The following is a 26,968-nucleotide window of genomic DNA, read 5'->3' as shown; positions in this document are numbered from 1 at the left end:
TTTTGGTTTAAGTGTATGGTTTGAAAACAGCCTTAAAAAGATCTTATTTTAATCATTCAAGCAGATGTGTTTCTTAATTTCTATAAAATAAGTCCTTGTGTGACTATGCTAGTGTTACATGTAACTGAATTGTCAATTAACCTGAAAGTTTTATGGAAATTTTAAGTAATTACGTAGGAAAATTTGCATATAAAGATGAACTCCTTGATTAGGTTTTCTAAATATGGCTTATTAATATGCAAATAATTTGCTATATATTAGAACTTGGCTGGATTTATTTTGAAAGAAAAATTCAAATGGAATTATTGTTCTGATTAAGATTTTTTAATGCAAGTTTACTTTTATTTATCTCTCTTTTACAGACTGGCAGAAATGTGACTGTTATCTTTCTCAGTGAAATTGTTTGGGAAAAGTTTCGTCCAAATACCGGATGCTTTGAGCCATTTGTCTTGTATTTCCCTGATTATAGCATAGGTAAAATTGAATACATTATTTTGACTAATGATAACTCAGTAAAATACTTTTTTGTTGTTTTAAAGATTAAGCTAGCATGTTCAAATGAGAATACTTTGATGTCTTAATCTATTAGGGTTTGCTGCCAATCTCAAATAAATGTTTGTATTTCTGCACTTAATAGAGATTTTATTTTAGAACGATGAGAGGTGGTTCTCTTATAATTACTTTTTTTTGAATGAGCATTTCTCACGTATTTATGCTAATGGTGTATTTTCACATTTTTTTTTAGTCAGGACAGTAAGATATATATGTTGTGATTATAATATCCTTACAAGTGAAAATCAGACTAAGTTAGCAAAGTACATTAAAATTGTACTGAAATGTTCATATACCACGTGCCTGAGTTAAGTACTACCCAGAATGTATCTTATTTTGTAAATCTCATTTTTCATTACTGTAACTCTTAGAGTAGCAACCGCTAGTCCTTATTGTTGTGTGTGTGTGCTTAATCTTAAATTCATAGATCTTAATGATCTTTATCTTTGGAAAAGCACAATAGCTTTTTGTGTTTCTGAGTAGTTTTGTAGATTAATACTGTGCTGTTACTATACAAATATGATACTTCTGATTCAAAGATTATAACTTAAGCATAAGATGGTTAGAGGCTGTGAAAAAGATACCATTCCTTGACCTTGGCTTCAAAACACTATCCCTTTGAACTAACAGCTATAAACATTGATTTTTAAGATCAGCACAGTTTTGCCTGTTTTCACAAGAACACAGCAGTCAAATAACACCTCCTGCCTTTGCTAATTAACTGAGATAGAAAAAAGAAGCCCAAAATAGATGAAGGGAGCCCTTATTTTTAATAGGGCTATGAAAATCACAAGGAGAAAAGGGTAGGAAGAAAATAAAGGATTTCATTAAAAAATTTCTTTGTATTTAATGTCATGACTGTTAGATGTTAAAGTTTTTCATGACCTATTTTAGGTTTAAGTAGTGAAAAATTATTTTGAAATGCTAGTTTTCTAGTGATGTTGAAATTAAAGTATGTTATCATGAATTGTGATTTTTTTTTTAAATTAGGATGTAAAGCAGCAGAGATGGAGACAATTTAAGGACATAAAAGTGATCTTGTTAATTTTAAAGAGTATAGGAAAGTGTAGATTTTTGAAAAGTATGAGATGGAACCAAGTTCATATAGTTATGAAATTTTAGAGCCTTTAACATACCATTTTTTAAAAAAATTCAAAAACACCATCACACAAGAAAATGTTAAAAAAAAAAAAAAAGTATTAATTGATACGCCAAATTATAGTCAGAATAAGTAAGAATGGAACCTGGGCAAAAGGATAATCTTAGTGCCTGAGTCATCCAGTCATAACTTGGTACATATGTCATCTGTAGGACTGTGTTATCTAACGTTCAGGACACCCTTTCCTCCTAGCAGTATCAGGGCCTAATTTGGATTTCTTGTTTTCTGGTCTCTCCCACATGCAGACTGCTCATCTTTTGGTAATGCTTTTTTTTTTTTTTCCTTCAGTTGGATTATAGTACAGTTGGTCAGGTTTTTGGTTTAGTTATTGGAATAACTAAATTCCAATCAATTGGAATAAATCATACTAAGCTCTAGTAAACAATCTGAAAATCTCAGTGACTTATAATTTCCCACCTAACAACCTTCGTGCAATTTTTATCCTACACTTTACATATGTTACTGTTTGCGCTTTCAGTTCAGTTCAGTTCAGTCGCTCAGTCGTGTCCGACTCTTTGCGACCCTGTGAATTGCAGCACGCCAGGCCTCCCTGTCCATCACCAACTACTGGAGATCACTCAGACTCACGTCCATCAAGTTGGTGATGCCGTCCAGCCATCTCATCCTCTGTCGTCCCCTTCTCCTCCTGCTCCCAATCCCTCCCAGCATCAGAGTCTTCCAATGAGTCAACTCTTCGCAGGAGGTGGCCAAAGTATTGGAGTTTCAGCTTTAGCATCAGTCCTTCCAAAGAACACCCAGGGCTGATCTCCTTTAGAATGGACTGGTTGGATCTCCTTGCAGTCCAAGGGAATCTCAAGAGCCTTCTCCAACACCACAGTTCAAAAGCATCAATTCTTTGGCGCTCAGCTTTCTTCACAGTCCAGCTCTTGCATCCATACATGACCACTGGAAAAACCGTAGCCTTGACTAGACGGACCTTTGTTGGCAAAGTAATGTCTCTGCTTTTGAATATGCTATCTAGATTGGTCATAACTTTTCTTCCAAGGAGTAAGCATCTTTTAATTTCATGGCTGCAGTCACCATCTGCAGTGATTTTGGAGCCAAAAAAAATTAAGTCTGACATTGTTTCCACTGTTTCCCCATCTATTTCCCATGAAGTGATGGGACCAGATGCCATGATCCTCGTTTTCTGAATGTTGAACTTTAAGCCAACTTTTTCACTCTCGTCAAGAGGCTTTTTAGTTCCTCTTCACTTTCTGCCATACGGGTGGTGTCATCTGCATATCTGAGGTTACTGATATTTCTCCTGGCAATCTTGATTCCAGCTTGTGCTTCTTCCAGCCCATTATTTCTCATGATGTACTCTGCATAGAAGTTAAATAAGCAGGGTGACAATATACAGCCTTGACGTGCTCCTTTTCCTATTTGCAACCAGTCTGTTGTTCCATGTCCAGTTCTAACTGTTGCTTCCTGACCTGCATATAGGTTTCTCAAGAGGTCTGGTATTCCCATCTCTTTCAGAATGTTCCACAGTTTATTGTGATCCACACAGTCAAAGGCTTTGGCATAGTCAATAAAGCAGAAATAGATGTTTTTCTGGAACCATCTTGCTTTTTCCATGATCCAGCGGATGTTGGCAATTTGATCTCTGGTTCCTCTGCCTTTTCTAAAACCAGCTTGAACATCTCGAAGTTCACGGTTCACGTATTGCTAAAGCCGGGCTTGGAGAATTTTGAGCATTACTTTACTAGCGTGTAAGATGAGTGCAATTGTGTGGTAGTGTGAGCATTCTTTGGCATTGCCTTTCTTTGGGACTGGAATGAAAACTGACCTTTTCCAGTCCTGTGGCCACTGCTGAGTTTTCCAAACTTGCTGGCATATTGAGTGCAGCACTTTCACAGCATCATCTTTCAGGATTTGAAAAAGCTCCACTGGAATTCCATCACCTCTGCTAGCTTTGTTCATAGTGAGGCTTTCTAAGGCCCACTTGACTTCACATGTGGGCCAGGATGTCTGGCTCTAGGTGAATAATCATACCATTGTGATTATCTGGGTCGTGAAGATCTTTTTTGTACAGTTCGTCTGTGTATTCTTGCCACCTCTTCTTAATATCTTCTGTTTTGTTAGGTCCATACCATTTCTGTCCTTTATCGAGCCCACCTTTGCATGAAATGTTCCCTTGGTATCTCTAATTTTCTTGAAGAGATCTCTAATCTTTCCCATTCTGTTGTTTTCCTCTATTTCTTTGCATTGATCGCTGAAGAAGGCTTTCTTATCTCTTCTTGCTATTCTTTGGAACTCTGCATTCAGATGCTTATATCTTTCCTTTTCTCCTTTGCTTTTGGCTTCTCTTCTTTTCACAGCTATTTGTAAGGCCTCCCCAGACAGCCATTTTAATTTTTTTGCATTTCTTTTCCATGGGGATGGTCTTAATCCCTGTCTCCTGTACAGTGTCACGAACCTCAGTCCATAGTTCATCAGGCACTCTTATCTATCAGATCTAGGCCCTTACATCTATTTCTCACTTCCACTGTATAATCATAAGTGATTTGATTTAGGTCAAATCACTAAACCAGTATAGTTTTAGTGGTTTTCCCTACTTTCTAGAGGTTTTCCCTACTTTCTTCAAGTTAAGTCTGAATTTGGCAATAAGGAGTTCATGATATGAGCCACAGTCAGCTCCTGGTCTTGTTTTTGCTGACTGTATAGAGCTTCTCCATCTTTGGCTGCAAAGAATATAATCAGTCTGATTTCAGTGTTGACCATCTGGTGATGTCCATGTATAGAGTCTTCTCTTGTGCTGTTGGAAGAGGGTGTTTGTTATGACCAGTGCATTCTCTTGGCAAAATTCTATTAGCCTTTGCCCTGCTTCATTCCGTATTCCAAGGCCAAATTTGCCTGTTACTTCAGGTGTTTCTTGACTTCCTACTTTTGCATTCCAGTCCCCTATAATGAAAAGGACATCTTTTTCGGGTGTTAGTTCCAAAAGGTCTTGTAGGTCTTCATAGAACCGTTCAACTTCAGCTTCTTCAGCATTACTGGTTGGGGCATAGACTTGGATTACTGTGATATTGAATGGTTTGCCTTGGAAACAAACAGAGATCATTCTGTCGTTTTTGAGATTGCATCCAAGTACTGCATTTCAGACTCTTTTGTTGACCATGATGGCTACTCCATTTCTTCTGAGGGATTCCTGTCCGCAGTAGTAGATATAATGGTAATCTGAGTTAAATTCACCCATTCCAGTCCATTTTAGTTTGCTGATACCTAGAATGTCGACGTTCACTCTTGCCATCTCCTGTTTGACCACTTCCAATTTGCCTTGATTCGTGGACCTAACATTCCAGGTTCCTATGCAATATTGCTCTTTACAGCATCAGACCTTACTTCTGTCACCAGTCACATCCACAACTGGGTATTGTTTTTGCTTTGGCTCCATCCCTTCGTTCTTTCTGGAGTTATTTCTCCTCTGATCTCCACTGATCAGTTGGGCTTTACATAACTGAAAAGGCAAGGTGGAAAATATCTGTCATCATGTACCCTCCTGGAGATTTGTTCAGCCCTTTGGATAATGAATGTATAGTTTCAACTTCGGGAATTTTTCAGCCATTATTTCTAAAAATATTTCATCTGTCCCCTCTGCTCCCCCCACCTTTTTCCAGGGCTGCATTACATGACCATTAGATCTCTTGATATTGTCCTGCTGAATCTCTTATTTATTCATTTAAACTTTGTATCTTTTTTCCTCAGTGTTTTATTTGGTTTGGCTTTTGTTTCTGTGTCTTCAAGTTCAGTGACCTTTTTCTCTACAAGTGTCTTCATCTGCAGTTATCCAATCCAGAGGATAAAAAGAAAGAGAAAAGGCACAGAAACCAGAGATGAAATTAGAAAATTAGAAAAGGCAGAGGAACCAGAGGTCAAATTGCCAATATCCACTGGACCATAAAGAAAGCAATAGAGTTCCAAAAACATCTACTTCTGCTTTATTGAGTACACCAAAGCCTTTGACCTTGTGGATCACAACAAACTGTGGAAAATTCTTCAAGAGATGGAAATTCCAGACCACTTGACCTGCCTCTTGAGAAATCTGTATGCAATTCAAGAAGCAACAGTTAGAACTGGGCATAGAATAACAGACTGGTTCAAAATTAGAAAAGGAGTACATCAAGGCTGTATATTGTCACCCTGCTTATTTAACTTATATGCAGAGTACATCATGAGAAATGCTGGGCTGGATAAAGCACAAGCTGGAATCAAGATTGCCAGGAGAAATATCAATAACATCAGATACGCAGATGACACCACCCTTATGGCAGAAAGTGAAGAAGAATTAAAGAGCCTCTTGATAAAGTGAAAGAGGAGAGTAAAAAAGTTGGCTTAAAACTCGATATTCAAAAAACTAAGATCCTGGCATCAGGTCCCATCACTTCATGGCAAATAGATGGGGAAACAATGGAAACAGTGAGAGACTTTATTTTGGGGGGCTCCAGAATCACTACAGATGGTGACTGCAGCCATGAAATTAAAAGATGCTTGCTCCTTGGAAGAAAAGCTATGATCAACCTAGACAGTATATTAAAAAGCAGAGACTTTACTTTGCCACAAAAGTCCGTCTAGTCAAAGCTATGGTTTTTTCAGTAGTCATGTATGGGTGTGAAAGTTGGACTATAAAGAAAGCTGAGCATAGAAGAATTGATGCTTTTGAACTGTGGTGTTGGAGATGACTTGAGAGTCCTTTGGACTGCAAGGAGATCCAGCCAGTCCATCCTAAAGGAGATGAGTCCTGAATGTTCATTGAAAGGACTGATACTGAAGCTGAAACTCCAATACTTTGGCCACCTGATGTGAAGTACTGACTCACTGGAAAATACCCTGATGCTGGGGAAGATTGAAGATGGGAAAAGGGGACAACAGATGATGAGATGGTTGCATGGCATCACCGACTCCACTGACATGGACATGAGTTTGTGTAAACTCCGGGAGTTGGTGACGGACAGGGAGGCCTGGAGTGCTGCAGTCCATGGGATCGCAGAGAGTCGGACACGACAGTGACTGCTGAATCCAGTGGAATTTTTCTTTATAGATCTCATTATGCTTTTGTTTTCCTTTATCTCCTTGAGCATATAAGTATGTTTTTAATAGTTGTTTAATGTCCTTGTGTACTAATTCAATTACCTCTTTCATTGTGGGTTGTTTCTATTGACTGATTTTTCTCTGTTATGGATATCCATTATACTTTGTCATGTGCTTAGTAATTTTTGATTGAATGATAGATATTAAATTTTTTGTTGTTGCATGTTGGACTTTTTTCTGTTAAGCATTTAAATCACTTGAAGATACGTTTGACCCTCTTGAAGTTATTTTTAAGCTCTTTTGGAGAGAGGGTTCGGGGCTAATTTTAGTTCCACTTCTAAGATACTTCTAAGTCCTTTTGGGTTCTCTGCTGAATGCTCAATGTATTTAGTATAGTTTCTCTATTCTTACTAGTGGAAAAAATGAACAGATTATACCCCTGTCTGAACTCTGGAGATTGTTTGACCTACAGCTCTCCAATAATTGTTTTTTTTCCCCCAGAAGTTTCTCTTGCTTGTTTTTTCTGGGCTTTTACTCTATCTATGCATGCAAATAGGAGAAGGCAATGGCAACCCAATTCAGTACTCTGCCTGGAAAATCCTATGGACGGAGGAGCCTGGTAGGCTGCAGTCCATGGGGTCTCTGAAGAGTCAGACATGACTGAGCGACTTCACTTTCACTTTTCACTTTCACGCATTGGAGAAGGAAATGGCAACCCACTCCAGTGTTCTTGCCTGGAGAATCCCAGGGACGGGGGAGCCTGGTGGGCTGCCGTCTATGGGGTCGCACAGAGTCGGACACGACTGAAGCGACTTAGCAGCAGCAGCATGCATTTAAATGTTGGCATTCAGCTAAGAATCAAGGGCAACCCTTAATGTAGATTTCTGGGGCTCTTTCTCTGCATAGTGTCCTTCTCTCATGAAGTTTACCCTTTATATTCTAGTACCCTTAGCTTTCTCTACTCTCACCTCTGTCTCAACTCAACTAAGATTAATGGGCTCCTTTTGCAACTCTACTGTACCACTATTGTAAAGTTTCCTCTAATTAGAAAGCCTGGCTGATGGTAAGACTCACCTCATTTCCCTTTTCTCGTATCAGAGTTCTTGGCTGCCTGATGTCTGAAAATAGCTGTTTTCTATATTTTGTCCAGTTTTTAGTTGTTTATTTATAGAAGAGTATTTCTGAACTGGAAATACTCCCTCATGACTGGAATCAGAAGTCCCTCTTTCTTCCATCCATCCAGTTATCTGTCAGCTTTTATATATAAGTACCTTTATCTCCAAGTTTTAAGGTACTTTTTACAAGTTTTTACTGTATCAAATATTTATGTTTTAAAAACTTGGCAACATTAAATTTAAAATAGCTATTAGGTGTAAAAATACATAGGCTTCAAAGTCAAATTTTGAACTTTGTATATTTTTTTCCAGTGGTTGTGATATAAAATTGCAGATCTAGCAACAATCTCTATTTAGAATTCCTTCAGGATAACATTCTAGGCATGAGAATAGGCTTTAAAATGATCTTTTGGGAATGGGGACTTTGTTTATTTGGTTTTTGGCATTTTGTTTGGCCAACTGCCCTGTTTAGCAGATCCTGTTATATACAACTATTTCTGAATTTCTGTATGTTAGTATCTATTGATAGACCATATGTATTGTTATGTACCTGACTGACTGTGAGGAAAAAGAGAACAGTTAAAATCAAGGTCTGATGGTAAATGGCAACATATTCATAGTAAAAATACTCAGAAGGATTCTTAAGAAAAAGGAAGTTGACTTGATCAGAGCATTCCATAAGAATTTTCACTTGAAAGTATTGTGATAGTCTTGAACCCTGTGGAACTAGGTTTACAGTACTGCTGCTGCTAAGTCGCTTCAGTCGTGTCTGACTCTGTGCAACCCCATAGACAGCAGCCCACCAGGCTCCTCCATCCATGGGATTTTCCAGGCAAGAGTACTGGAGTGGGGTGCCATTGCCCTCTCCGAGGTTTACAGTAATACTCTTGGTCAAAGAGCTCTTAACTGAGAAGTCTAAAGAGACCATCGCATCAAGAAGTCAGAGGGAATTGCAATAAGGAATAAATGACTGATTCAGGTGCTATAAACTGGGAAATTTTGAATAATAGATGGTTTCTTTTTAGTTTTAACTGTGCTTCTACAATATTACATTTTTAACAGAATAAAATATAAGTTTAGGATTTTAAAGGCTTCCCTGATACCTCAGTTGGTAAAGAATCCGCCTGCAATTCTAGAGACCCCAGTTCGGTTCCTGGGTCAGGAAGAGTCTCTGGAGAAGGGATGGGCTACCCACCCCAGTATTTTTGGGCTTCCCTTGTGGCTCAGCTGGTAAAGAATCCGCCCACAATGATGGCCACCTGGGCTCGATCCCTGTTTGGGAAGATCCCCTGGAAAAGGGAAAGGCTACCCACTCCAGTATTCTGGCCTGAAGAATTCCATGAACTGTATAGTCCATGGAGTCACAAAGAGTTGGATGTGACTGAGCAACATTCACTTTCACTTAGGGTTCTAAACATGTGATACTGTATAAGAGTAAGATAAAAGAAATAAAGATACCAAAGTTGTAGGAAGAAAACACATTTTATAAAAAAAGGGAAGGACAAAGTAAAGATGAAGATTTTCATGAAAAAATTCTTGAATTATTTTCATTTTACAAAAAAATGAAGCACATTTTCCAATTTTGTGGTGATTTATATAGTACCTCTTGTTTTTACCTAGCTGACTTATGTAATTGGAAAAATAACTGAAGTCCATATTATTTTTTTGCTCTTGATATTGATGTTGCTTTGCCTATTATAAGGTTCTTGTGATTTTCTTTAGATGTCATTTCGTAGTACATATGTCAGGTAAAATTTAGTTATTTTTCTAGAACGTTAGATTCATGATTCTTTTACCTCAGTTTCAAAACTTGTATTACTTTTACATCCTAATCTTGTAACTGTTTTATTATTCCTGATAATTGCTGAACCTGTGTGTTTATTGTTTAAACCTGTATTATAAAATGCTAGAAGATACGACTAGGGTGCTAGGTCAGTCATTTCTGTTCATTTATGTCCCGTGAACAGGGAACCTGCAGAAGATCCTATCTCATGATCATCCTCCAGAGTATTCAGCTGATTTCTATGCTGCCTACATTAACATTCTTCTTGGAGTTTTCTATACTGTCTGTCGAGATTTGAAAGAGCTCCGGCATCTGGTGAGTTCTCATTTTGCTTAAATAAAATGTACATCTTTTATGTAGAAAAGGTGTGAGATAGGCTAGAAGCTAAAAATTTATTCTGGAAATAGAAATCTGTGGGTTAGTACAAATTTTGACCTGATCTGAAACCTTTCAGTCATCTTTAGTTGTTTACTTCCATATATCCTTAGGAGTGTGTTTTTTATTTCCTCCTTTCTCTTTTCTCTAATCACAAGTAATTTTTATTAAAATTAAAATGAAGGCTAACAGAGAGGAGGTGTGAAAACTTAATAAGCAATTGTATATCTAATTTTTTTAACAATTGTTTTTCAGGATTTTGTATTAATATATATTGATATTACCAGGGCTTCTCTGGTAGCTCAGACAGTAAAGAATCCTCCTGCAGTGCAGGAGACCTGGGTTGGGAAGATCTCCTGGAGGAGGGCGTGGCAACCCACTCCAGTATTCTTACCTGGAGAATCCCCATGGACACAGGAGCCTGGCAGGCTACAGCCCTTGGGGTTGCAAAGAGTAGGACACGACTGAGCAACTAAGCACAGCACATGTATTGATAGTGATCTGAAATCTAGATGCTCTTGAATATGGTCAGAAGCTTTACATAGGTCTTTCCTTAGCCACTAACCTTGAGTTAGTAATCTTTGTATAAAGGATTACTTTGAATTTATATAAAAGGTTACTTAAAAAAATTTGTTTTAAACATTAGCTGTTTAATCTTCATAGGCAGTTTGGAAAATGTATTTACTTTAATTTTCATATTTAACTTAATTTTGATCTTTGTTCTTTAGTTGTGTGGATCCATGAGGGAGAAGGCAAGAATATCTGGTTTCTTAAAATCTTTTATTAATACTTAAGATCTTATCTCCATGTAACAAGATGGTAAAATGTCTAAGGTTAGAAAATGGAACTTTCAAAGGAACAGATTCTCTTGATCTATTTTCTTTGCTTTGTTCTTTTCTTTGCTCTGAAAAATATTACTTAGAAGGATTCAGTGTGTATTTGAGATAGAATATAGGAGAAATTGTGTTCACATTTAGTGTGTTTTTGGAACTTGTAAATTGTAGGCCTCTTCTGATTTAGATGAAGATTTCAAGTGTCTTCTAAGTAGGGAACAAACCAGAGACAAACTGTTCTAGCTCAAGCTTATCAATAACACCTCTCCAGAAGTTGAATGTCTGAGATTCCTGGTGACAGAGGGATATGACAGCAAGGGGGCTTACAGAGGGGATAGAGGGTCAGTGCGCAGTTCCTGCGTGAGGTGGAGTCGGGAGTGAGTACTCATCCTCTGTTATTCCTGGGAAATAACTTGTAGTTACCATTCCTTAACTCTGATGTCCTTGAATCCTGCAGGTATCTGTGCTGGCAGTCATTTCAAAGTAGATTATTATAAAGTACAAGAAGGAAGAATTATTTAGAGAAACTATTTGTAGGAAAAGAAAGTGTTAAATCTAAATACGGTTTTTATAAAGTCCTTTGGGTTTCACTGAGGAATGATTTTATTGAGGGATGAGATTACTTTTTTTCTTGTTATTGTTACATTATATTCAAAAACTTGAAACTTGAAGTGTGGTTTAAGTCTTTATTACTACTAGTGATACTAATAAATGTAAGATGATCTTTAAGTAGTGGAGAAAAAACAGTATAGGGTCCTTATTTTTCTGCATATGTAGAATGTAGGATAATAAACATATATTTTCCTTTTTCCTTTGAATGGATACTTTTGTTTCAAAGTTTGTAAGTGGCACATTTCTTGACAGTTTAATAAATCATCTGCAAAATATTCTTTTTAGGCATAAATACATAAAATATAAAAATATTCTTTTATATGTATGTACTTTTAAATCTGCTTTGGGGATTGTTATGTTACTTTTTATCTAGAGGCCAATATATTAGGTGGGGATTTATCCATTTAAGGAATATTTTACATGTTGTATTACTGCTGTTACTGATAATTATCGTTTTTATTGTTGTAGTAATAAACTGATAACATTTCATTTGGGCAATTATATTGAAATAAGTTTTCCTGAATCCTAACAAAAATTTTACTTGAAAAATAATTTCTAATTGTGGTAGATAAATTTTGTTTCTCTTTTCTCCCCCTTTGTTTATAGGCAGCACTTAATTTTCCTAAATATTGCGAACCTGTGGTTAAAGGAGAAGGTAACTATAATTTTACTGTAATAATTTTTCTTTTGAAAAAATTTCTGTAAGATCTAAATTATTGAAATTTTCTCCTTTTTGGGGTAGCAAATGAACGTGATACTCGCAAGCTCTGGAGAAACATTGAACCTCATTTGAAGAAAGCCATGCAGACTGTTTATCTCAGAGAAATATCAAGGTAATTTTTAATTTATTATATATGTTGTTTCTATATCTTTGTTTAGAATATTCACTAATGTGTCCACATGTTTTCTTACCTTCTTCACACTGGGAAAAAGTTCTTGTGAATTTTGAATCATTCCTTACTATTTTGGGAAAGACAGACAATTTTTAGCCAGTATGTTACACAAGGCATATTTCTAATAACTGTTAATTTTTTAAAATCTGGAATGCTACAGGAAAATCCATTTCAGGTTTGTGTTTTATAGTTATGTTAGATATTTGAAAATAATGAAAAATTGAGCATTGAAGTGTATAAATCAAGTCATAAATCTATGTTTGTCTGTTCATAGTAATGAAACTACTCAGGAGACATGATTGCGCAGACATAGTATAGTGAGAAGAACAATGGTTTTGATTTCCAGCTTAGTTATTTTCCGCCTTTTGAGGTATTAGCAATTCACCTTAAACCTCTAGACCTCAGATCCCTCTTCTAACAATCCTTAGAAGATTTCAGTAATACATGTGAAAGTGATTTGTGATACAAATAAGAAAGTGCCTTATGGATGTTAGGATTATAAGTCTACATTGCAAAGCAACATAGATTTAAAAACATCAACTCTTCTGTCTTTTTTCACTTGCTAATTTTATCACTTTTCTTTTATGAATACCTTAATCTATAACTATTTCGTATTTGATTTAATTAGCTGATTAGAAGATTTTAATATTAGTAGTTTCTGAATAAGTAGAAAGATTGCAAAGATATTTAATCCTTTTTTAATAATAAAAAGTCATTTGATGAAAGTTTTTGGAAGTCACAGAATAGAAAAGCTTATGATCTGATTTATTAAAGGTAGAAAAATTTGAGTGGTTGTTACAGTGACTCTTATGTAGCGATACAAGGACTTCTAGTTTTCCATAGGATAATGTTGGCCACCTGAATCCAGTTCTCTCCACAAAGATCACTAAGGAGAGCAAATAAAATCACTCTAACCCTAGCCTGCAGTATGACTAGAAGTCTACTCTGCTGGCTCTGTGGTAAAGAATCCGTCTGCCAGTGCAGGAGCCCCAGAGATGCAGATTCGATCCCTGAATCGGGAAGATCCCCTGGGGGAGGAAATGTCAATCCACTCCAGAATTCTTGCCAGGATAATCCCATGGACAGTGGAGCCTGGTGGGCTATAATCCATCGGGTTGCAGAGTCGGACCTGACTGACTAAGCATGCATGCCCATGCTACAGAGTTAACTACAAGTTTTAAGTTACATGTAAATAGTGAAATAAACAATCGAAGCCAGCAGAGCCAACTCTGGAGCTGAAGTGAAAAGTTAAGCAATGACTATAGGGAAAAGAGGAGAGGATGGTGGGGACAGGGCATGGGGTTGACATGTAGTCCTGAGGTACAAATGAATCATGTCTGGAAAGAGAGTCCAGCTCTAAGTGAGAAAATACTGAGAACAAATGAGGCCTGAGCACTGGCTACTGGAGAATCAAAAGGAAATGTTTGAAGAGTATGTAGACAAAAATTAACAAAGTAGGTTTGGGAAAGTACTGTTTTTGAGGCTGATTTGAAAGGACATGGTATTTCCTGTCTGCTTGATGGTAAAGAATGAAGTGAAGTGGGGGGATTAAGGCAAACAGGTAAGCTACTTACCAAGGAAGGTGAATCTGTAATAAAGCAAAATGATAGGTGAGCAATATTTTCAAGAAACTTGAGGAGAGGAAGTGTAAGCCAAGGAAGTTTATATCTAGCCAACCTGTCGTTCAGGTATCGTGGGTGTAGAAAAACAGTGTTAAGCTTGTAAGAACTCAGGGAACGCTATATTCATAAGCACTTTCTGAAAAATCAGTGCAATGGAGATGCCTAGAAGGCAATGGCAACCCACTCCAGTACTCTTGCCTGGAAAATCCCATAGACAGAGGAGCCTGGTAGGCTGCAGTCCATGGGTCGCTAAGAGTCGGATATGACTGAGCGACTTCACTTTGACTTTTCACTTTCATGCATTGGAGAAGGAAATGGCAACCCACCCCAGTGTTCTTGCCTGGAGAATCCCAGGGACAGGGGAGCCTGGTGGGCTTCCGTCTCTGGGGTCGCACAGAGTCGGACACGACTGAAGTGACTTAGCATCAGGGAGGCTTTAGCAAAAGGATTGACAGGCACTACATTTGGTCATAGGTCAAAACTAAAAGATGGGAACAAGGGTAGAATACTGTTTGTATAATTACATTCTCTGACAGGATGGGAATAACACAATTACAAAGTTAAAATATGGAAAAAGAAGAGAAAGAGAAAAGGCAAAGTAGAATAAACTCATGGTTTGCTGTACACGTAAAAGGTGATATCAGAATAGTTCAGAACTTAAAATTATTAAAATAAAAAAAAATTACAGAAGTCTCACACCCCATTATCCCTTTCACTTTTTTCCTTAATCACATAGGTAATTTCTAATTTGTTATCATCATCTTTACAAGTATGTCTGTATACACATATATCGCTATATATGCAATTAATATGTAATCTATTTGGAGAAGGCAGTGGCACCCGACTCAGTACTCTTGCCTGGAAAATCCCATGGACGGAGGAGCCTGGTGGGCTGCAGTCCATGGGGTCGCTAGGAGTTGGACACAACTGAGTGACTTCACTTTCACTTTTCACTTTCATGCATTGGAGAAGGAAATGGCAACCCACTCCAGTGTTCTTGCCTGGAGAATCCCAGGGACAGGGGAGCCTGGTGGGCTGCTGTCTCTGGGGTCGCACAGAGTCGGACACAACTGAAGCGACTTAGCAGCAGCAGCAGCATAGTATGTTTAGATGTAGATCGAAGAAATCAGTGTTGCTAATTTGATCTCCTACTTTACTAAGGTACTCTGAAAATATTGTTCTTTATTGGGATGTACCCATTTATGTTTATTGATAGGAAACATATATGTTTTATTATCCTTGATTAGTTTGCAGAATCTCTTATGTGATTATTTTCTGTCTCTTTTTGAAAACAAAATTGGTATTGAGGGCAGTTTGCATTTTTGTTCCAGCTGTTTACCTTTTTAATAATAGCACATATAATGCTTGTAGTTCCTTTTTATCATATTGTGGCATAAAGGGCCAGTGAGACTCTCCAGCAGTGTAATAGAGAAAGGATATTCTAAGCCAGGTGATATATCCTGGTCCGTTTGAAACTGTCCCTGTATATGACAACCATTTTCCTTGGTACCTGTGACTGTCATTCACACATGTATAATAACAATTTTTGCTAAATTAAATCAACAGTATCAGTTGGTGCTTTTTGATAACTTTATAATTGTAATCAGAAGAAAAGAGATTTTTGAAAAAAATTAACATCTGGGCATTGATATATAATTTTATATTGTTCTAATATACACTAAGTGATTTTGTAGCGGTACCAATGTGTATATTATTTGTCTTGTTTATAAGGTAATTAATGTATTTTGTCAAGTCAAAAAAATTTTGTTTTTCTAGGGCTTTAAGTATAGTATATTGATTTTACATATTTTCAATCCATTATTACCCTCCCATTTTTTTTTTTCCAGTTCACAGTGGGAAAAGCTACAGAAAGATGACACAGATCCAGGACAACTGAAAGGTATCAAAGGAATTGTTGAGACAGTTACCAGAGACACTTCAATGATTACTCATAATCAAGATACCAAAGTTCACACTAAAGAGCATTAATCAGTAGTGTTATAAAAGATAATTTACAAGCTACTGTTATTTATTTATTTTTTGCTGTATCACAGTATCTTAGTTCCCCAACCAGGGACCAAACATGGTCCCTGGCATGAAAGCAGTTAGTCCTAACTACTGGACCACAGGCTACCATGATATTTTAAATAATGATTTAAGGCACCATGATATTCTAATTACTGGTTTTCTTTTAAGCAGTACTGCAGTGTAATGGGAGGAAATGAAGTTTGAATACCAGTTTTCTATTTTTTACGTGTTGGATTATATCATGTGAAAACCAAGCAGTTTATATTTCTTTAAATGCTTGTATTAAACCAATCAGTTGTATACCTAATTTTATCCCAATGTATGTGTATTCCATGAGTTTTATGGAATAAAGTTCAATTTTATGTTTAGTTTGAGGATTACATTTCGTTTGGTTATATTTTGAAAGCTTTGTCCTTTTGTTTCCTTTAAAGAAACTATTACCTTGGGTTTATCCCATAGAACTACAGCTGACCCTTGAACAACATATATTTGAACTGCAGAGGTCTACTTATAACACAGATTTTTTTCAGTAAATATATTTTAAGTTTTTTTGGAGATATTCAACAATTTGGAAAAACTCATGAATGAACTGCATAGCCTACAGGTATCAAAAAGAAATTAAGGAAAAGTTAAGTATGTCATGAATGCATAAAATACATATAGGTATACATATACAAAATATATGTTAACTGACTGTTGATGTTATCATTAAGGCTTCCAGTCAGCAATAGGCTATTAGTAGTTAAGTTTTGGGGGAGTCGAAGTTATATGCAGATTTTCTACTGTATAAGAGTGGGGTGCCATAAATAGCCTCCATTATTTAAGGGTGAACTTTACTTTTATTTAACAACAACAACAACAACAACAACAAAAAACTATCTAAAATATTTTGGGTCAGTAGCCAGTGGTGGGGAAAGTGGTATGAAATGAAGTGATATTGAGATTCTGTTTTGGTTTTTAAATGCTTGAGATACTCTACAAATGATTTTCAGTTGTGTGCTGTAATGAAAGAAATAGATACAGGAGTTAAAAATCTGCAGTAATTTGTCTGCTCTACTGCCTGTGTGACTCAGTGTCTTCATCTAAAATGGAAAGAACACCTACCATTAAATTACTGCAAAGATTCAAAGATGCTTAAGTAAAGCACCTAGCACAGTGTCTTCCACATGCTAGATATTCAGTAAATACCAGATTCCATTTTCCCTTCCCCTAAAAATCATTGCTGCTGACTGACTACTGTTTAATTTATCCCTTCATTCTTTTGTATAAGGTACTGTAAGGATACAAAAAACATTAAACTTATCTCCCTCAGTAAACACTGAAGCTTAGTAGGAAATATAACTTACGTTTAATTAATTCTTTATATAAAGTTAAATGGACCATAAATATATATGAAGTGAGAATTCACAGTAGAGATAAATTTTCTGTTTTGGTGTGGTAGGGGAGCATCATGGAACGTTTAGTGGAGTGTAGCTTTGAAGAATTGGAGAAGGCAATGACAACCCACTCCAGTGTTCTTGCCTGGAGAATCCCAGGGACGGGGGAGCCTGGTGGGTTGCCGTCTATGGGGTCACACAGAGTCGGACATGACTGAAGCAACTTAGCAGCAGCAGCAGCAGCTTTGAAGGGCAGGATGGCTAGGATTTAGACTTCATGTAACAGAGTAAGCAGAGCATATCATTATAACAAATAACAGAATGAATAAAACTTATCATTAATAATATTTGCCCCATCACCATCATTATCATGGCATTTTAAGGTCAGGGCACTTAAAAATCTTTTGACTACAGGATACCATATGGAAGTCAATACATAAGTGAGAAAAGATATGATACTTAAAATCTGATGGTAGCCTGTTAAATACTTCATGAAAGTATTTTGTTGTATAGGTCTCTCAGCATATACTCATGTGGAACTTCCGTACTACTCTAAATTTATTCTAATTGCTGCATACCTCGCTTCTTATAATCCAGCAAGAACCGACAAGAGGTTTTTCCTTAAGGTAATCATTTCTTTTCACTTTATTTTTGAAGAAATAGGGAATACTTTGAAATTCCTCAACTCCTATAAATTTATAAGGGATAGAGATTAGAATAAGAGATTGGTATACTTAGGGTTCATTCTTTAAAGATTTTGTTTTCTTTTAATCATTTATCCTTTGTTTCTCACTTCACCTTTGCAAATCAACAATGTTAATTGAGAACTTTCTTTAGGATTTTAAGAATGAATGAGTGCCACTTTTGGGGTGGAGACGTGATGGAGCAAACAAGCCAAAAAAGATATATTAGTGTCTAGTAAGATTGATATGATAAACAACTTGTAGCAAGTGTTGAGGAAAGAAGGCTTCATGGAGAAGGTGGCATTGGTTGCTGAATTTTGAAAGACAAATTAGTCTGAAAATGACAGCAAAAAATACATGTCTTTCCTGAAATGAATATCGATAATAAAATCTACAGGCCTTCAGAACTTTATCCATCAACAGAGCATTCCTCACACTTAACAAACTTCTAAACAGAGTTTCTTTGGAATGCATGAGCCATTTCTTCAATCACCTTCCACCTAAGGAAATACCAACTCTTTTTCCATAATGAACTCAGCTGCTCTTCCCCATATAATCACTTGCTCTCTTTTACCAATTCATTATGTCAAATGGGTGAAAAATATCCTTGCAACCAGATACATTTTGCTACACATCCTAGACATGTACAGTTACAAGCTAATTAATAAAAAATTCAGTCAAACTGAACTTTTCTCTTTTCGAGGTCTTGGCTGCTTTTCTAACTCTCCAACCTTTTTTTACATTGGTTTCTCCATCTAGAATTCCTTCCTCTCCAATCTCTGAATGCTTGAATTTCACCTATTCATTTTTTTTTCTGCCTTGAATCATTTATTCTTTATTTCTCACTTTAAGATAACAACCTAAATGGGTGAGCTAGGTAATTTCACAGAGAAGTTCAGTAATAATTGTACATTTAAAAATGAATAAATAGGTTTTGTTAAAAATAAGAGGGATGGGAATAATTTAAAGGGTGGTAACTCCTTTATTATTCTAAAGTTCCTATTATAGTATCATATGCTCCATACACTGTTATCCGGAACATTCAGGAGCCTTTGCATGTATATTAATTGGAAAGAAATCTCATTTTAGAATTGTTTTCTTTTTGAAAACTACGCAATTTGACTCATTAAATGTAATATATTTTTATCTATTTCCTTTTTGCCTGTCTCTACCACTAGTCTTTCATTTAAAGAGGGCAAGGACTGTCGTCTATTTTTTTCTCCACTCTTAAATCCAAGTACTTAACTAAATGCTCTCAATTTTATTTGACTTGACAACTTGCCTTACAGAATGAATGAAAACTCATTAATATTTGTAAAAGTCTTATTTTTATAGAAATGTGCTGTAATAAATCAATATAAGTTCTTTAGGAAGTATCACTTTTATTTTAAAACCTCTTTACATGCAAAAGTAATCTTGCATATGATCAAAATCTGATTTTAAAAGTCTAAAATATGTTGATATTTTAAGGTGATATTTTAGGCAGTAAATAGAATAAAATAATAAAGCCCAAGATACATAAATTAGTATTGTGTGTACCATGTTTTAAACAAATTGTGCTTTCTGTTTTATGGAGTCCTATCTTTTATCTTAAAAATTATTTATCTTAATTGCAGCATCATGGGAAAATCAAGAAAACCAATTTTTTAAAGAAACATGAAAAGGTATTTATGTTGTAATTTCTCTAATGAAAAAACTTATGAATTTGGAATATTATTAAAAGTAAATTAATGCATAATTGTATTAGCCATTTGGCTATAAGAAGTTACTTGTATTGATATGGCACCATCATAACGTAATAGTATTTTATTATGTAGAATATAGTGATTGGGGAGGCACAATTCAGTTGAGCTGGTTCTAGAGGTAAAAGTGAGTTGACAGAATTTTTTCTAAGTGAATTAATAGATGAAAAAGGTCACATTGGAATTTTCAGTTAAATATAGAATGTATTCCTCTTGTCCCCTTTGAAATACCCACAGATATGGTGTTGAAGAAGTTAAAAAGGTAAAACTAAGAAGGTCTAAGCAGATCAGAGATCTGTAAAATTTGAAATTGACTGGTAGATAGATTTACAGGTGACTAAGCGGATCAGGGGCCTCCCTAGTTGCTCAGATGGTAAAGAATCTGCCTGCAATGCAGGAGATCAGGTTTCAACATGGGGGTCAGGAAAATCCTCTCGAGGAGAAAATGGCAATCCACTGCAATATTCTTGCCTGGAAAATTCCATGGCCAGAGGAGCTTAGCGTAATCCATGGGGTCACAAAGAATTGGACACTACTGAGCAACTAACAGACACAAGTAAGCAGATCAGGGAAGACTGAAACGTAATGCCCCAAACAGGCTGTTTTGACCTGAGGAATCTAGAAATGCTTAGGAATTAGAAGCAATATGCACCTTTGGAGGTACAGTTGTGGGGCAAGATTGAAATTGGTGAAAGGAACATTTAGTCTATTCGGATCTCTCTGTGACTTTTCTTGACAGAAACTAGAGGAGTTTGAACTATAGACTTAGCACTATGGATGCTGAGAGTTTTGTTTCTCTTTTATTGTTAAAAACCGTTTTACTTAGCTTACACTTCTAAATTGAGGACATTGTTTTACTGTCTTTGCTGCTTAAAAAAAAAAAAAGCACTTGCTGTGAATCTGTTATTCCTGTGTTATTCTTGTTTTCTCTGGGTGCTTTCAAGTTCTCTTTTCCTTTTACTTTAGTGTTCTTTGCATTTCACTGTGATAATCTGGGATTGAATTTCTTTGTACATGGCATTAATTTGCTTCCTATTTGAAATAATGATGCCTTTTTAATTTTGGTAAAGTCTTAGTCATTAACTTTTCAAATATTGCCCCTCATCCATTCTCTCCTGGAATAGGAAATGGCAGCCCATTCCAGTATTCTTGCCTGGAAAATCCCATGGACAAAGGCGTCTGGTGTGCTACAGTCATGAGGTCGCAGAGAGTCAGACATGACAGAGCATGCTCAAAAACACACAAGTTTCCATTCTCTCTAGCATGTCTTCCTGAGACACTAAAGTATCAGAGTCAGTCTAATTCTACATTTTCTGTTTTTGCTGACCTGTGCACATAATGTCCTGCTTCCTGAATATTTTATTATTTTTAATTGTTGGCTTAACTTAAATGTTGGCATTTTTGAGGCCTGAGGTGTGTTCCTTTAGAGAATTTTTACGCCTGCTTCTATGCAAGCACTTAGAAACACCAGTAACTTGGGATCATTTGAAATTCAGTTCTCTGCCTGGGTGCTTTCAGACCACAAAGATACTGTGAATTCTGCCTCCACATCAGAATTAGCTCTGGCTACTAGTTAAAAGTATCAAGGAAGACTTTTCTCCTCCATTCACACAGAGCTAGAGTTTGGCAGGCAAATTTCCTTATCAAATTCATTTGCTTGGCTTGGAAAGACTTTTCTAATTCGCCCTTTCACTGAGACATCTCTGATTATGCTCTCTGCTATAGGGAGATCATTGATTTTGTACCCTCTTTCTTACGCGTGTAGCTGCTTTGTGTCATAAAGGATTGGTAGGAGAAGGGAATACTTCTGGCTGAGGTAGTGAGGGAAGGATTTGTAATAGGGCTTGCATTTTGAGTGGGCACTCAAGAATGGTGAGGATTAGATATTCAGAGATGGACAGAGAAGATATTCCGATTGAAGAAATACCAAGAAGTACAGGTGAGAAAGTATAGGATTTATAAATTACATAATGAAATACAGTTGGCTGTAGTATATGGTGAGTTTGAGAGAAAAGTCAATTGAGGCCAGATTGTGGAAGAATTTCCTCACTCGGCAGTTAGGGGAAGGAAGCCCATCTATTCTCCTCTATATCTCAGTACTTGGTGGTAATTGGGTCATATTTATTGAACAAATGAATAAATTGGATGAATGAATGAAGAAAATCAAAGAATGAACATAGAGCTAAGAGATTTTAGGCCTTACTCTTTAGACAGAAAATTATTTAAGAATGTTGAGGAGGGACATATACGAATGCTGATCAGAGAGAACTGTGAAAGAGCTTGCACTGTAGACCATCCTTGTGAAATGAATGGATTTGTACAAGTCTAGGAGAAGGCAATGGCACCCCACTCCAGTACTCTTGCCTAGAAAATCCCATGAACGGAGGAGCCTGGTGGGCTGCAGTCCATGGGGTCCCTAGGAGTTGGACACGACTGAGCGACTTCACTTTCACTTTTCACTTTCATGCATTGGAGAAGGAAATGGCAACCCACTCCAGTGTTCTTGCCTGGAGAATCCCAGGGACAGGGGAGCCTGGTGGGCTGCCGTCTCTGGGGTCGCACAGAGTTGGACACGACTGAAACGACTTAGCAGCAGCAGCAGCAGGAAGATAGTCTTGATGGAGGGAACTGTATGAGCGAAGACATTGTGAGGGTGTTTTTAGTTGTGAGGGTGATTTTAGTTCTAGGTAATGATAGTTCTTCTGATATGCTTATAGATTTGATTTTTGCAGTAGCCTCTTGTCTTTGGTTCATGTCATTTTAAAATCTGAACTAACTTACTAAAATCTGTATACACTTAGTAGTTCCTTTGTATTTTTATTGCCTCTCCTCTTGAAATCTTATTGAATGCTTACTTTATGCCAAGCATTCTGCTAGAGGCTCCAGACAAAGTGGAGAACAAAAGAACCATTGTCTCTGCTCTCAGGAAGCTTTCAATTTAATCAAGGAATCAAACATTAAATGCAAACCATAGGAGCTCAATTCAGTTTCCTTATTTAAATTAAAGGAGATTTGATTTAATCTTAAAAAAAAAGCAAACCATACAAATAATTATCATCAACAGTTGTTTTAAATCTGTTGTGTTTGTTCTTCACTTGTATTTTTCTCTACGTACCTTCATTTTTTTGAGATGTACTCATTTTTTTAAGATTTTACTTTTCAATTCAACTAATGCGTGTATGTGATACCAGGTTATTTGCCAGTTAGTTTATATGGAAAAGGCTTCCCTGGTAGCTCAGATGGTAAAGCGTCTGCCTACAATGTGGGAGACCCGGGTTCGATCCCTGCGTCGGGAAGATCCCCTGGAGAAGGAAATGACAACCCACTCCAGTATGCTTGCCTGGAAAAGCCCATGGACTGAGGAGCCTGGTAGGCTGCAGTCCATGGGGTTGCAAAGAGTCGGACACGACTGAGCGACTTCACTTCACTTTATATGGAAAAGCAACATTTTTCCTTTCCTCGCTCATAGTTCTGTTCCCCTCAATTAAACTTCTTTTAATTGCTCCTAGTTTTAGTTTTTTCTGGTATAAATATCTGTAACTCCAAGTTTATGTTTCAGGCTCTATATTTTTTAATTTGACTTGATACCAGTTTTGATTCCTTTTTATCTCCTCTAACATTTATTTTACTTGGTTTTCTTTTTCACCTGTTTTCTTCTATTCGTACAGACCTTCATTCTCTAATGAGCTGTGGTGAATCTAGTGAGGTATTTCTCACACTTTGACTTTCTCTCTAGGTGGGAAGCCAATTTGTGTTTATAGAACCCAAAATCAGGTCTATGAAGAAGATAAATGTCATATGCCCTACAGGGCACTGGAACACTTTAATTTTGAATTGGAAATGTGTTTTCTAATCATAAAATAAGTGAAAATTAGAAAAGTATTGGTGGCATTTTGCAGTGTGATTCTCAGCTTGAATTGCCTCCCACTTTACTCCCAACACGTCAGGAATTTGGTAATTTTTACTATTCTCAAGTCACTTCTAAGTGTTAATGAGGACAGGGACACCAGTTCCAATTTAGATAGTTCAACTTTTACCTTTATGTTTTTCTTTCTTCCCTCTAACATAATTTCATTCATTATCCTTTCATCCATTCATTTTTTAAACTAACAAAGTGCTAGGAATGAAAAAGGTAAATAAAACATCTGTTTTCGAGGCATTTGTGTGGAAAAGAAAAAAATGTAAATAAGTATATAATGATAGTAATAATAAAAGTTGTTGAGCACTGTAAGCCAAACACTGTAGACTCTATGTATGATCTTAATTCTCTAAATGAGTTAATGAATGTAGTTACTATCATTATCCTCATTTTCTAGATGATTAAATTGAATATTAAAGAGAAATTTAGTAACTTGCCTGAGATTATATAGTTCTATGGTAGCACCAGCATCCAGTTCCTGGACTTCCTGAATCCAAAGCCTACTGTGATGTTTGACATACTGTTCTAGGACTCATACAACTGACAAATGATTATTATCTAGGATTTTTAAAGACTCATACAGACAAATGAGAAAAAGGCAAAGGTCCAGTAAATAAATGGGTGAGTGATACAAAAAGGAACTTGAAGTGTCTTTATAAACATGACACAGTTATCACCCTCATTGACTAATGAGGGTGCAACTTTGACTAATGAGAAATGCAACTTTAAATATACAGTTTATTACTTATTTATTTATTTTTGGCTGCACTAGGTCTTCGTTGCTGCATGTTGATTTCTCTAATTGCAGTGAGTGGGAGCTACTTTATAGTTGCAGTGCATGGGTTTATCATTGCAGTGGCTTCTCTTGTTGTGAAGCATAGGCTCAAGGGTACCCGGGCTTAAGTAGTTGAGGCACAAGGGCTTAGTTACCCTGTGGCATGAGGAATCTTCCCAGACCAGGGATCGAACCTGTAACCCCTGCATTGGCAGGCAGGTTCTTAACCAGTGGACCACCAAGGAAGTCCCAAGAAATGCAAATTTAAGCAACACTGGGATATTATTTTATACCCTTAATATTAGCAAAACTGAAAAAGAATATTTATGACTCCAAGTGTGGGTGATAGTGTGGAAAAATAAGAGCCTGAAATTCTGCAGTTTGATCATATCAAAGTCAATATTTGAATGTACTTTGCATTGATGAGGATAGGCTGGGTAGTACTGTAGTGACAAACTCTGTGACCTTCATTGGCTCCCAAAGCTGGTGCTCTGTGACAGGGACAGGGCGGGTAGGGAGGTAGGAAAGGGGTTCAGGATGGAGGGGACACGTGTATATTTTGGCCGATTCATATTGATGTATGGAGAAAACCATCATTATGTTGTAAAGTAATTATCCTCCAATTGAATAAACTGAAAAAAAAAAAAAAAAAGGAATACTGGAGTGGGTTGCCATTTTCTTCTCCAGGGAATCTTTCTGACCCAAGGTTCGAACCCGTATCTCCTGCATTGGCAGGCAAATTCTTTGCCACTGAGCCACCAGGGAAGCCAGCATATATAGTAGTAGTTTAAAAATTGTCATGAAAATTATAAAAATACCAAATTCTGGAGAACAGTTCTTCTTGAGAGGGAAGGGGATAATGAGATATGGAAGGGGTGCAGGGGTCTTCAGTTTGTAACATGACCGAATGCTTTTTTTGTACAAATTGCATAATATTTGGATGTGGTTGAAATTGGGTGGTGGGTATACTGGTATATTTTCTAAATGTTTGAAGTATTTAACAAGAAAAGAATATAAACTTTAAGACCTGGAAAATGATTTCTAAACTATCTTTTAGATATAAGTAGCTGGTATAAAAAAGGTATAAATTACATTTTTTGTAATTATGAATAGGTTTTTTTTTAACTTATTCTTTAAAGAAATAGTTAATCCCATGCATGTAAATAAAGCTTCCCATTTATTTGTCCTTGCTCATATAGAGTACTTAAATTCTTACACTGCTACTAAAATTATCTGATGCTGCTGCTGCTAAGTCGCTTCAGTTGTGTCTGACTCTGTGCGACCCCATAGACAGCAGCCTACCAGGCTCCCCTGTCCCTGGGTTTCTCCAGGCAAGAATACTGGAGTGGGTTGCCATTTCCTTCTCCAGTGCATGAAAGTGAAAAGTGAAAGTGAAGTCGCTCAGTCATTCCAACTCTTAGCAACCCCATGGACTGCAGCCTACCAGGCTCCTCTGTCCATGGGATTTTCTAGGCAAGAGTACTGGAGTGGGGTGCCATTGCCTTCTCCGAAAATTATCTGATATAATTGTCTAATTTAATTATCTATAGACCCTTGAGCACTGCTGTTTTCCAGTAAGAAATAATTGTATTATTGCCTCTGTAGACAAGTATGAACGTTTTACAGTCTTAAAAATTTTTAATAAATTTTACATTGTTTTAAACTACAGCTTATTCACATCCTGTGAAACACTGCATTCATTTTCTAAGCTTGTATTTACTATAACTTGTCTTTTTAGAACAGTTAATGTTGAACAAGTACATTTTTCAGGAAGTGGCACAAAGAGAAGTGGTGAGGAGTTAGTAGTAGATTATAGTCTAGGGGTTAGGGCCTGGACCCTACTTTTGATTGTGCACTATCTTGACAAATGACTTGGCTAAATCACTTAACATCTGGTTCAGTTCAGTTCAATTCAGTTCAGTCGCTCAGTCGTGTCTGACTCTTTGCGACCCCATGAATCTCAGCACACCAGGCCTCCCTGTCCATCACCAACTCCCGGAGTTCATTCAGATTCACGTCCATCGAGTCAGTGATGCCATCCAGCCATCTCATCCTCTGTCGTCCCCTTCTCCTCCTGCCCCCAATCCCTCCCAGCATCACAGTCTTTTCCAATGAGTCAACTCTTCGCATAAGGTGGCCAAAGTACTGTAGTTTGAGCTTTAGCATCATTTCTTCCAAAGAAATCCCAGGTCTGATCTCTTTTAGAATGGACTGGTTGAATCTCCTTGCAGTCCAAGGGACTCTAAAGAGTCACAACAGCAAAATAGGGGTGATGTTTGGAACTAGACTGGATGACTTGTGAATTCTTTCATGTTTGTTGATGCTAAGTCAGAATGTCTTGAAGACACCATTGAAAAATAAATCATTATCATGTCAGGTAAAATTTTAACTTAGAGACTGCCAGTTAGATTTCTTAGCCTCTATGGGGAACTGTTTACAGTATAAATATGTTGTTATTGGGAATTTA

At 36.8% G+C, this 26,968-nt stretch overlaps 1 protein-coding gene across 2 annotated transcripts in view; it reads left to right on the top strand.

The window, feature by feature from the left end:
* ORC5 (origin recognition complex subunit 5) overlaps window positions 1–26,968 on the top strand; it is a 93,417-nt gene that overhangs the window by 22,599 nt on the left and 43,850 nt on the right. For both annotated transcript variants that reach the window (XM_070787717.1, XM_070787716.1), the window contains exons 6-12: window positions 363–474; window positions 9,828–9,958; window positions 12,070–12,118; window positions 12,206–12,296; window positions 15,826–15,878; window positions 17,896–18,008; window positions 19,682–19,729. In XM_070787717.1, the coding sequence (XP_070643818.1) occupies window positions 363–474; window positions 9,828–9,958; window positions 12,070–12,118; window positions 12,206–12,296; window positions 15,826–15,878; window positions 17,896–18,008; window positions 19,682–19,729 (597 nt within the window). The remainder of the gene's footprint in view (window positions 1–362; window positions 475–9,827; window positions 9,959–12,069; window positions 12,119–12,205; window positions 12,297–15,825; window positions 15,879–17,895; window positions 18,009–19,681; window positions 19,730–26,968) is intronic.

The sequence above is a fragment of the Bos indicus genome, chromosome 4, assembly GCF_029378745.1.
Source record: "Bos indicus isolate NIAB-ARS_2022 breed Sahiwal x Tharparkar chromosome 4, NIAB-ARS_B.indTharparkar_mat_pri_1.0, whole genome shotgun sequence".
NCBI lineage: Eukaryota > Metazoa > Chordata > Mammalia > Artiodactyla > Bovidae > Bos > Bos indicus.
The sequence above is the reverse complement of the archived record's forward strand: the minus strand, read 5'-3'. Positions and strand labels throughout refer to the sequence as shown.